This window comes from Equus caballus, chromosome 24, assembly GCF_041296265.1.
Source record: "Equus caballus isolate H_3958 breed thoroughbred chromosome 24, TB-T2T, whole genome shotgun sequence".
Classification (NCBI taxonomy): domain Eukaryota; kingdom Metazoa; phylum Chordata; class Mammalia; order Perissodactyla; family Equidae; genus Equus; species Equus caballus.
The window spans coordinates 14,576,005-14,587,869 of record NC_091707.1 but is presented as its reverse complement, the minus strand read 5'-3'; the positions used below and the strand labels follow the sequence as shown (position 1 = coordinate 14,587,869).

The 11,865-nt window shown below is 43.9% G+C and overlaps 1 protein-coding gene across 9 annotated transcripts in view; it reads left to right on the top strand.

The window, feature by feature from the left end:
* Positions 1–318: 318 nt before the first annotated feature.
* DDHD1 (DDHD domain containing 1) overlaps positions 319–11,865 on the top strand; it is an 85,654-nt gene continuing 74,107 nt past the window's right edge. For 2 of the 9 annotated variants that reach the window (XM_023627750.2, XM_023627749.2), the window contains exon 1: positions 320–1,192. In XM_023627750.2, the coding sequence (XP_023483518.1) occupies positions 427–1,192 (766 nt within the window). In that variant the 5' untranslated portion in view covers positions 320–426. Of the gene's footprint in view, positions 1,193–11,865 lie in introns of all 9 variants that reach the window. The other 7 variants (XM_023627753.2, XM_023627752.2, XM_070249471.1 and 4 more) reach the window with 4 other exon arrangements.

The following is an 11,865-nucleotide window of genomic DNA, read 5'->3' as shown; positions in this document are numbered from 1 at the left end:
CTTCCGGGGCCCCTCGACGTGCGGCTTAAGCCTTTGGGCTCATGACCCACGCTGCGAGGACGCGCGAGGAGAGCGTCTCCACCGGGGCTCCGAGCCCAGGCGGCCGGGACTGGGGCGGCCAGAGCTGCAGGAGCCGGGGGCGGCCGCAGGGACACGGCCGGGGGCAGCGGCGGGGGCAGCAGCAGCCGCAGCGGCAGCACGCGGCGCCCCCGGGACCCGGCTTCCGGGCGGCGCGGGGCGGGGCGGGGCCGGCGCCTCCCACGTCGGGCTGCGTGACAATGGGGGGCGGGGCCGCCGCCGCCGCCGGGTCGGGTTTGAGAGATTAAAACTCCCGGCGGCGCGGTGCGGCGCGGCGTGCGTGCGTGCGCGGCGGAAGCGCGGGACCGCGGCGTGGCGCGGGGCCGGCGGCCGGCGCGTCTCCACGCCATGAACTACCCGGGCCGCGGGGCCCCGCGGAGCCCCGAGCAGAGCGGCCGGGGCGGCGGCGCCTGGGAGCGGGGCGCGGACGCGGAGCCGGCGTTCGGGGGCGGCGTCTGCTGCTTCGACCGCCTGCCCGGCGGGGACCCGGGCGACGGCGAGGTGCCGCTGGCCCTGCTGCGCGCGGAGCCCGGGCTCGGCGACGACCACTACGACTTCGATTCGGCCGAGTCGGGCCCCTCGCTGCGCTTCTACAGCGAGGCCGGGAGCGGCGGCGGCGGCACCTCCTCGTCGCTGCACCCGCCGCCGCCGCCGGGGCCGTCGAGCCCGGGGGACGGCGGGGCGGCGGAGGGGGGCCCCGCGGAGAGGAGGTGGCCCCGGCCCGGCGGCGCGGCCGCCCGGCACCGCTACGAGGTGGTGACGGAGCTGGGCCCGGAGGAGGTGCGCTGGTTCTTCAAGGAGGACAAGAAGACCTGGAAGCCCTTCATCGGCTACGACTCGCTCCGCATCGAGCTCGCCTTCCGGACCCTGCTGCAGGCCACGGGCGGCCGGCCCCAGGCCGAGGACCCGCGCGGCGACCGTGCTTGCGGCCCTGCCTCCAGCTCCGGGGAGGACGACGACGACGACGACGAGCGCGGCTGCGGCTTCTGCCCGCGCGCGGCGGGGCGCGAGCCCGCGCTGGAGGAGCTGGTCCACGTCGAGCGGGTGTGTGTGCGCGGCGGCCTCTACGAGGTGGATGTGACCCAAGGAGAGTGCTACCCGGTGTACTGGAACCGTGAGTAGCCGGCCGGGGGCGGGGGCGGGAGCGGGCCGGGCCGCCTCTGCGGGGCCCACACGCACCGGGTGGGTCTGGCAGGCTCTGAGGCCTGGCGTTTGGTCGGAGCCGGACGGAGACTGGGGCAGCGCCGGCGGGTGAAGGATGAAGGAGCAGATGGCAGAACCCGAACTGCCTGGGGTCAGGAGGAGCGGGTACTGCCGGGGAGCGCCTCCTAGTGAGCGGGTGCTCCCCTGGAGGTGCTCCAGGAACGATGCCCAGCTCGAAAGGTTGCAGTCGGTGATCCTACCCGAGCTGTGTCCACCCGGGGATCTGACTCGGTCTCGTTTATCCTGAACGACCTATGATTTAAGTAGCAGCTTGTCCTCCGGAGTGGGAATGTCGGAGAGGATCTGCGCGAGAATCAACAGTTCACTTATGGACTCGGTAAAAGAAAATTAATCCCTGGCAGGAAGGGAAAGGAAAGGAGATAGGTTGTTCCCGCCGACCGCGTTCGGGAGAGGTGGAAAGCACTGCTTGAAGCAGTTCTGGCAAGTGGGTCGCTCGCCCTCTATGGAGTACGCGTTTTGTCCCTTAGTTCCTTGTTTACGTATTTTCGTTTTTGCCTCTTAACCTTACAAGGCTTATGCCTTGGTTTCATCGTCTGTAAAATAGGGATAATTGTATCTACTTTGTCCTGTTGTCGTGGACGTTAAGTGAGATTATATACCTAAAGGGTTGGAAATGTGCTTGACACACATGTGTGATATAAGTGTTAACAATGGGTCCTTACTTGTTAGACAACAACGCAGTTAGGTTTGCCATTAGATTAAGGAGGAAGGCAATCAGAAATATTTGCCGTTGCATGCATCGTGTGTTACGTATGTAATATATGATAGAGTCTGTATATTCTACATGTAATAGGTTCTCGCTATATAATAGATATTCTATAGTAATGGAAGCTGTTGGCCACCAATAATTTGTAATACGCAGTTTTAATTTTTATGGGCCCAGTGTCCTAAGTCAACTGTCTTCGTTAATTGTCACTAGCCTTAGGTCTTCCATACATCTTACAAATTCCTGGTATTAATTATATGTATTGATGACTTTCTATATGTTTAGCATCTTATGGGTAAAGTCCATCACCTTTATCTTCCTTCTCTCTTAGAGCCTAATGCAGTAAATATTCAATAAATAGGTATTGAATTGCATGTGATGCTGATAATATTAAAACATTTATATGTTAAGCATGAGTCACTGAGATAGCAGTTACAGCGTGTATCAAATCACTAAGCATACCAGGAAATTTAATTTCTTACTACACTTTAAGGTGACATTGAAGGCATTTGCTACCATTTTCACAAGGCCAAATTCATATGGGATCTGTCACGTCACTCCTTTTGATTATAAGTTCACAGGGACAGAATATGCTTGTATTCACTCACTCATTCATTCATTTATTCATTTGTCTCTGATTTTTATCAGGTATTTGTATGTGCGTAACGCAGTACTCTTGTTAGGGAGGCGTTAGGTGTTAGGGAAGGTGGAAAAAAGGACAATCCCTACCCTTCGGGAGCTTCCCACTTAGTCCTTTCTTCAGACGACCTGGATGTCTCTATAGATTTTTTTCCTTTGAAGATAGAAGCACAAGGATTTAGTGGAGTCAGAAAGTTGGATAAAATGCAGTGCATCCTTAGAGAGGGGACTGGAAACCCGGAGACGTCTTACCTTTAGATCGACTGAAGTATATTCACTTAGAATACTGTGTGCTTTTTTGGTTTATGACAAAATTGTTAATACTTGCATAGTGTTTTACTGTTTACAAAGTGATTTTTACATGCATTATTTCATAATGATATCAAATTAATGCTAACATTCTGTATGTGAAGACACAGGCTCAGTGAAATTCATGAACTTGTTCAAGGTTAGCCAGAAAGCGGTGAAGCAGTTCGTGGTCTAGTAGGGGAATACAGTGCAGTGTCAGAGCGTCTGACCCACCGAAGCACGAGGGTGTCAGGAAAGCTTTCCACATAGTGAAGGACCGAGTCGAGTAGCTAGAAAAGGAGCAAAGGTGGATACACAGTGCTAAGAAGTTTGGACTTTATCCCCTGAGTATCGGAGAACCGTGATGAGTGACAACCCAAAGCTTGAATTGGAGAATTGGAGAATATCGTAGAATACTAGTTTCATAAATCAAGTGAGAAACAGTGAGGGCCTGCGGAAGTTAACCTGAAAGGAAATGAGAACTTGGTCTTCTTGAATCTTTTTTTTCCTAAAGCAGATAGTCAATAAACCAGTGATAGCTTATAAATCGATTTTGTTTGACTACCACAACAGCAACACCTGTTTTGACTCCATTTTAGCATTTTCTGCAAGATGTAATCCTGTGGGTGTCCTAGGCCTTCATTTGAGCTACAGTGAAAATGCAGTACAGTCGTGTACCGCATAACATCGTTTCGATCAACGCCGGACTGCATATATGATGGTCCCATAAGATTAGTACCGTGTAACCTAGGCGTGTAGTAGGCTATACCATCTAGGCTTGTGTAATTGCTCTCTATGTAAATGTTCGCACAAGGACGAAATCGCCTAACAACACATTTCTCAGAACATATCTCTGTTGTTAAGTGACACATGACTGTTTTGTTTTTTGTCCATAGTTTACCACTTCTCACAAAATCCCGTGTAATTTTGCTCTAATTGGTTCTTCGGCTCTCTGTATTATATAAGTTTTCACACCTTCTCAGGAAGGGTCAGTCCCAGTGTGGACTGTTCAGCCTTTCTTCAAATGGAGGGACTCTTAGGATACTTTGAAGTTTTTGACCTTCCTGCCATTTTACTTTGCTTTTTTAACTTTTCTGGAAACTTTTGAATAGTGGTAATGAAAGGTTAAAAAAAAAAGTCCAATAAATTCCTACATAGAATGGTGGTAGGATTCTAGTGGCCATTTAGACTTTTGTGACCTCATTGTCCCCACTGCATCTGAGTGTCGAGGCCAGCTAGTTAGCTATGCCTAGTCTAAAAGAAAGATGTTACTTTAAATTCACTCTTCCTTTTGAACTCTTACCAGCAGATAAAATTTGAACCAGTTTGGGGTACATGAATCAGAAGAGGAACAGAATTTGCCTAATATAGATAGGGAGCCAATATATTACCCAAAAAAAGTGTTAATTATAGGAAATTTATTTTTGTTTTACTGTTTTTTGGATATTGTTCTGACTGCATGTGGATGTTTTAGATAAAAACATCATTGCTGAGGAATGGCTAAATGAACTCCCTTGCTCTGTGTTCTTCCTAAGCTGCTTGCAGCCTCATAGGCTTCTTTTGAGAATTATCATATATAACATGCTTAGAACAATGGCTGGCACAAAGTATGAGGTGTTAACTATATCTGTGTGAACCTCAGAAAACAAAATACCTTACTGGTAGAACTCACATGAAGGTTAAGAAGGCTGACCGGGGCAAAACTGTCTAGTCCCCAGGGCTGCTTGTTATTGGCCTGTACCTCATCACAGGTAAAAGAACGTGTGTAAAGAAAATAGCAAGAAAGTGGCCAAACCATATAGTGATAGCTATAGGCAGGCATATGGGCCGTTATAGAGATATTTGATGAGTTTAGAATAGCCTCATGGCAGTTCTAATGGTAGTGATGTGTGCAGTATGAACTAGAGAGTATGTAATTTCCATTCATTGACTAAAGTGATAAAGTTGTTTAATTGACCAAATATTTATATGAATGTGTAATTTCCAGAAGCAGTCATTAACTATAAGCCACAGCTTTCTTCCCTTCTCTTCCCCCCATCTGATGTGCTTACAAGGTCCTTTTCCATTTTTACAATTCTAAACCAGTTGTAGTGTCAAACACCTTAGAAATTAACCAGTCTTCATGATATATTGAAGAGGAAATAATATTCCCAGTAAAATGAGATAGAACAATTACAGCTTTTTCTGCAAGTACCCAAATTATGTGATGTTTATTGACTTCACATAACTGTAACCATCTGTTAGGTCTTTTTCATCTAAGGGTTTATAACCTTAATAATTAGTAATCCTGAATGAGGCATAGGGCATCATGGGAAAGTAATGGAGTCCAGGCTGGTAGAAGGCACTCTTTCTTGATCAGTTTCTGCCCCCAGTCAAGCAGAACTATAGGGAATAGAGACCAGGGATTGGCATGCCTGGCTCTGAAAATGTGTTGGAGACTTTTATTTCTTACTCTTTTTAACTTCATTATCTCTCACTAGCCCAGCCTGGAAAACATCCTTGAGCTTCATTGGAGCCCTGGCTGTGTAGGTTTGCAGAAGTCTTCTGAGAGCCCCATTCCATTTCAGGCCTGCTTTAGAGTGCATTTTTCAGTGACCTCCTGAAACAGCACAAAGATAGGAATGACAAATGAGTGATAGGTGTGGAGGGCAGGACTTGGCATGACTTGACCACAGCCTTCAGGACTTTTCTTTTTGTTTGCATTGTACCATTAGTTTAAAAACTGATCTGGTATCAGTTATTGATCCACTTTGTGTATGGCTCAAATGTAATAATGCATGTTGTGTAGGTGCTGTATATAAATGTTCAGAGTGATTAGTATGTTTTTCTTTCCCCCATCACCCCCCCTTCTTTTCTTTCTTCCTTTAGTATTTTGTTATAAAAGAGACCTTTTGTGCTCTTCCCTCTTCCAAATTTTATTTCCTGGGTCTTTTGATGACCCAGGATGAATGATCTCCACATCATTCCCTGTCCTTTGTGCTTTGCTAAGATCTTTGATGTCTGGAGCCCTAGGGCTGATCTTTTTCTGTAGAGAGCAAGAAAAAGCTGGATGTGCTGGTCACAGAATCCTCTGAGAATTGTGGACACTGGGTGAGGAGAGTAGGGGATAGAAAGGAGAGCAGGAAATGGGAGGTGTATTCACAGGAAACTTGAGATAAAGATTATTGGCAGAAGACATGGGGAGGTAGGCAGTGCTAGACTCCCTGATTGTTGGGGAATCTGATCGTAGACCTTTATCTTTTCATAAGTGTGAGGAAATTTAAACTGTGTGTGTTATCAAGAACAACTTCAATACTGAATAAAAGATATAGATACAGTCTCTTTTTTTTTTTTGAAGATTGGGACCTGAGCTAACAACTGTTGCCGATCTTGGTTTTTTTTTTTGTGGTATTCTTCTCCCCTTAGCCCCCCAGTACATAGTTGTAGATTCTAGTTGTGAGTAGTCTCTCCTTTTTTGCCACAGTGCATTTCTAAAAGCTCAGTTAAAAAAATAAAACAAGGGAAAACGTTTTTTATAGCCATTGTATATAACCTGCAGTTTGCTCTTTTGCATCTGCTTTGGTGAAGGGAAATTGTGCCCATAAAAGACATTGAATCCCTGACAAATGAGTAGATTAATGAAATGAAAAGCATAATACAGATACTTTTGCTACCCCTGGATTACGGAAAAGTGAAATTCAAGGTGGTGAAAAGTAGCAATTGCTTGTGCCAGAGAACTAAAGAAAAGTGGTAGAAATATTGATATGATTATATAAAAGTAATTCTGATTTCTGTATCATTTTCTAATTATACCAGATTGCCATATGACAAGAATAAATTATGCACTCATTAGTATTTGTTCTGATATCTTGCTACATTAAACTATATCTAGATAACCTTTATAATCATTGCACTGTTTTTTCAGATAAGTCCTGTTGAATGATTGTTGGGAGCCAAGCCAGCCTTTGGAAATTACATTGTTATTGGTATTTCTATACCCCAGGACCTCAGATATCTGGAAATCTTAGAGAAATATAAATTCCATCTGAATGTATGGTTCTTCCAAATAGTTGCAAGTTAAGTTTTTATTTGCTAGAGTATAATTTTAACTATGTGAATGGAAATCTCTCTAACATTACTAATTTTCCTTTAGCCGCTTCTCAGTGAACCATCATTCTGAACAGTGATGCAGGATAGCCCTTGAGACACATGGTAGGGACAAAGACCTGGATGAGTGTGCTAAAACATGAGACTTCTAAATCCTATGCCGTGGAATGTGCCGCTCGGTAACTTGAGATGGTGCCCAGGGAGCCGAGCTGGAGTTACTTCTGAGCCTTGATATACATAGTTAAAGCAATCTCACCTTGTATTTTACTACTTACTACAAATGATCAACTTTTAGTTAGTATTTTATTGGCTGAATACATTGTTTTCTTCCCATTTAATAGAATTGCTTCTAGATAGGCCCAGGGTATCCCATGTCCACCTGATTCACCTACCTGGACCTTCAGTAAAACTTGCATTTTAACATCTGTCATATATTTTAACATCAAGTACCCGCAAAGTTTGTTTATGCTTTGGGGAACCAAATCTTTTCTGTGAGTCAAAAGATAGTCATTGGAAAAAGAGCGTCTACTTGGAAGAGATTGTGAGGACCACTCAAATGAGGAACGCACTTTCAGTGGCACTCACTCTTCCGTGCTGGCTGTCCACTGCTGAAATGAACCCTTACTCCATGGCTGGCACTAAATGAACAGGTGTGCATGTCTGAAAGGCTCATGTGCAGATACTTGCTTTGCTCGACGTTTTCATTTTATAGCTAACTACTCTCACTCTTCTAATTCCAAGATTAGCACCCCACCCATGGTTCTGCTCTTTGCCCTTCCAGAAAAATTGGGACCTTATATTTTAGAATATCTTTTTGGATATAGTTGCAGTTTGTTCTTTAACTTCTTTACTGTTTAGCCTGTTACATTAATTTGTGTAAGCTACATTATCTATTATACTTTTTTGTGGGGTAGAAGAATGTAACTGCCGCATGTATAGTGAATGTTCCTGATCCTGGAATACTGGATTGAATTGTTTGGAATTTTGATTGCCTGACAGGGTTCATCTTTTATGGACAGATCTAGAACCCATCAAAGTGTATGGTAGGTCACAATGTAAAGGGTGGACCTGGTTGACAACATTTGGTTTGTAATCAACTCTTACCCTGCTTGAGCTCCTCAGTTTCATCTCTGCCACCTCCGTTTCAGTTTGTACTGTTTTTTCTAGAGAGGCAGCGTTGTGTAGTGTTTATGAATGTAAATGACCGCTGGGGGCAGACTGGGCCCAAATCCCAGCTCTGCTGTATACTATCTGTGTGACTTTGGGCAACTTAAATTCTCTGTACCTCAGTTTCTTCTTCTGTAATAAAATGTGCATAATAGTACCTACCTCCTGGAATCGTTGTAATAAATGAGTTGAAATATTTAAAGATCTTGAAACATCCCACGATGAATAATAAGTTCTATGTAGCAGTTAGCTGTTACTATTTTCTCCATTTTCCTGCCTCTTCTATCCTTTCAAATTTAGAACCTGCTTGACATTCTTGGCTTTCAGCCCTCCTATTTCAATTTGTAGTCTCTGTCCTGATAGCATTCTTTTGCCCTACTCTCTTGGTAGTTGACTCTCAGTTAGCTGCAGCCCTAGAACCCTCATAACTGTTGCCTGCTCTTGTGAGAAGCTGGGACTGATTGTTGCCTAGTCTCACACCCCAGAAAGAACTGTGTTGTCTTTAGTCTTCCTGGCTTGGACCCCAGAGGAGTGCATCAGTCATTCTGTTACATATCTGCCTGTAGGAAAGGAGGAATTCTTTTCCATAAAAGCATTCTAAATTCTTGAGAATATTCTTTTTTTGGTATGCACATCCTGTCACCAGATGTGGGAGGTGCTGACTCCACCCCAGCAGCTCATTTGGGACATCTCTACCAGCTACCAGGAGTTTTGATACAATAGAGAACTTTACAGCTTTCTAAAAGGCTGCTCAGTTTTCAGTAGAGGCAGACCCGGTAGTGTTCTTGGTTTTCTGCCATATGGCAAGAAAGAAAAATGGCCTGTAATTCTTCTTGCGGTGGAGGCCTCAGCATGAAAACCTTGAGGGAGTCCTCTTCATTGACCTGCAGTTGAACCAGGAGTAGTAGGGGTGGCAGCTAGGTCTGGCGCCTAGTGCAAGATCTAGCTTCAAATATGAATCTGCCCTTAGTCCAGGGATTTGAAACAGCCATTCCTTATCCAGCATTGGCTGTAAAAGCCAAGTGGGTTCAGAGAACAGATCTTTGTTGTCAAATTCCCTTAGTTGGAATCCTTGATTTACCATAGCTGTATGACTTTGGGCAAGTTATAACCTCTGCATGGCCCAGTTTCTCCTTTGTAAATGGAGATAATTTCTGTTTCACAGAGTTATTATGAAGATTCCATTGAAATACACATATGTAGAGTGCTTAGCACAGTACCTGGTTCAATAAGTGTTAGCTATTGTATTTAAGTCAGGCTGGTGTATTGCCTCTTGAACTAGAAGCCTAGCTTCTGGAAATTAAAAAATGTGTGGTTGACCTGTTTTATTTGTGAAAAAGAAAAGTGGGAGGCTATGCTCTACCAAAATTGCTTCAGCCTAAATTTGATGACTGTATATACATCTAACACATGCATGCACACATATTGCCCTACCTTCCCTTTCCTGCCATCCTGCTCTCTCTGTATACATCTGTGTGCTCATCTTAAACCTGCTTAATCACCCCCTGAGAATTCTAGGAATCACAATGAAGTATCACCCTACAGGGACCTTAATTCCTCCTGAAGTCTCTGAGGTTGAACTTTGCAGGTGAAGTGAGGACAGTGGAATACTCTTCAGCCTGTAAAGAGCCTCTGCATGCTCCTTGACTGTAGAACGGCATCCTGTCTTAGACCAGTACTTTGAAGATTTCATTGAGCCTGACAGTCACTGGGAAAACTTAAAAATGTGGATTCTCAGATCTCCTCCTTGGAGATTAGATTAAAGAGATCTGAGCCTCGGGCCTGAGAATCTACATTTTTAATAGGTATCCCAAATAATTCTGATTGCCGGGGTTTTATAGACCTCACATTGATAACATTGTTAGTTCATTAATTCCTCCAGTCTAAATGGCTTAAAGCTGCCTCATCTTGAGTTGTCTTCACCTACACTCAGAGGATTGCCAGTTCAACCAGTCCAAAGTTGCATTTCAAGGGGTTCAACTCACAAATTGGTATCTTATTTCATCTTGTTGGTTTTTCTTTCACCTACCTGTTTCTGCTCTGTACTTCCATTTTAAAACTTATGTATCCTTATTAATTTTTTGTCTACTCATCTATCATTTATTGAGAAGGAAGATATAGTCCCTTACTATATTGGTGGATTTATTTACTTTTAGTTCTCTTGGTTTTTGTTTCATGTATTTTGAAGCTCTGTTATTAGGTATGTGCACATTTAGGATTGTTACATCCTTTTGGTAAAATAATGCCTTTATCATTTTGAAATGTCCCCCTTTATCTCTGGTTTATTGTATTGAAGTCTATTTTGATACGGTTTAGCCACTCCCAACTTTCTTTTGATGAGTATTTGCATGATATATCTTTTCCTGTCCTTTTGCTTTTCAACTTGTGTGTCTTTAGCTATCTATTGGATGTTGCATTTTAAAATCCATTCTGACAATCTCTGTCTTTTATTTGGTGTTTTAGGCCATTCACATTTAATGTGATTAATGCTACATTGAGTTTAAATTGACCATCTTGCTATTTGTTTTCTCTTTGTCCCATTTATTCTTTGTTCCTTTTTTCCCTCTTTTCCTGCCTTCTTTTAGATTGAGTATTTTTTTATGATTCTCTTTTATTTCCATTATTAGCTTTTAGGGATATCTTTTTCATTTTTATCCTGGTTGATGTTCTCTGTGCTTTTTGGATTCCAATTACACATATATTAGATCATTTGATATTGTTCCCCAGCTCTTGGATGCTCTATTCTGTTCTTTAATTTTTTCACCACTCCTTTTTTCCTTGTGCTTCAGTTTGGATAATTTCTGTTGATTTACCTCAGGTTCACTGATTCTTTCCTTAGCTGTGATGAGTCTGCTCATGAGCCTGTCCAAGGTATTCTCTCTCTTATTGTGCTTTTAATTTCTAGCATTTTTTATTCTTTCTTGTAGTTTCCATCTCTATGCTGAAATTATCCATCTGCTTATACACGTTGCCCACCTTTTCCACTAGAACCTTTAGCATATTAATCATAGTTATTTTAAATTTTCTAATAGTTCCAACATCTGGAACATCTCTAATTTGGTTTTGTTGTTTTGTCTGTTGACAGTATGATTTGTTCTTTTTTTCTTCTTCTTGCTTTTTGTATGTCTCAATTTTTTGTTGAAAACTGGACATCTTATGTAGGACAGGAGAGTATCTATACCTAGACACAGGCACTCCTTGTCTTTTTCTAGGCCTTTAGTGTGGGAGGTTGATCAGTCTAGTTCGGAGTTGAGCTGGGTTTGGCTTTCGTTACTACAACGCTTACCATCAATACACCACAGGCTTCAGATTCCCCTAGCATTACCCTGTGTTTAGTTGGGGCTTGGTTTGCCAGAGGGATTTTCTCCATGCTCGTCGCCTCCCCTAGTAGTAGATTAAATGCTTGCTATATTGGTGATGATGGTGGGAACAGGAGTGGAGAAGGGACATCTCTGTTGTTCTGATCCATATTCATTCTTAGGCACACTGTCTCTGAGTCTTAAGAGTGGGGCCTTCTCAGTGATTCTGCCCCTACCCCAGCTGTAGGAGACCTCGTGGTCTAGATCCAGGACAGTGTCCTACCCCTACACCAACGGTAGTTTTTTTTTTTCTGTTGCCTTTTCCCAGCTGATATGAGCCTTCATCTGTGCCCTAAATGCAAGAGCAGTTGCCCCCCT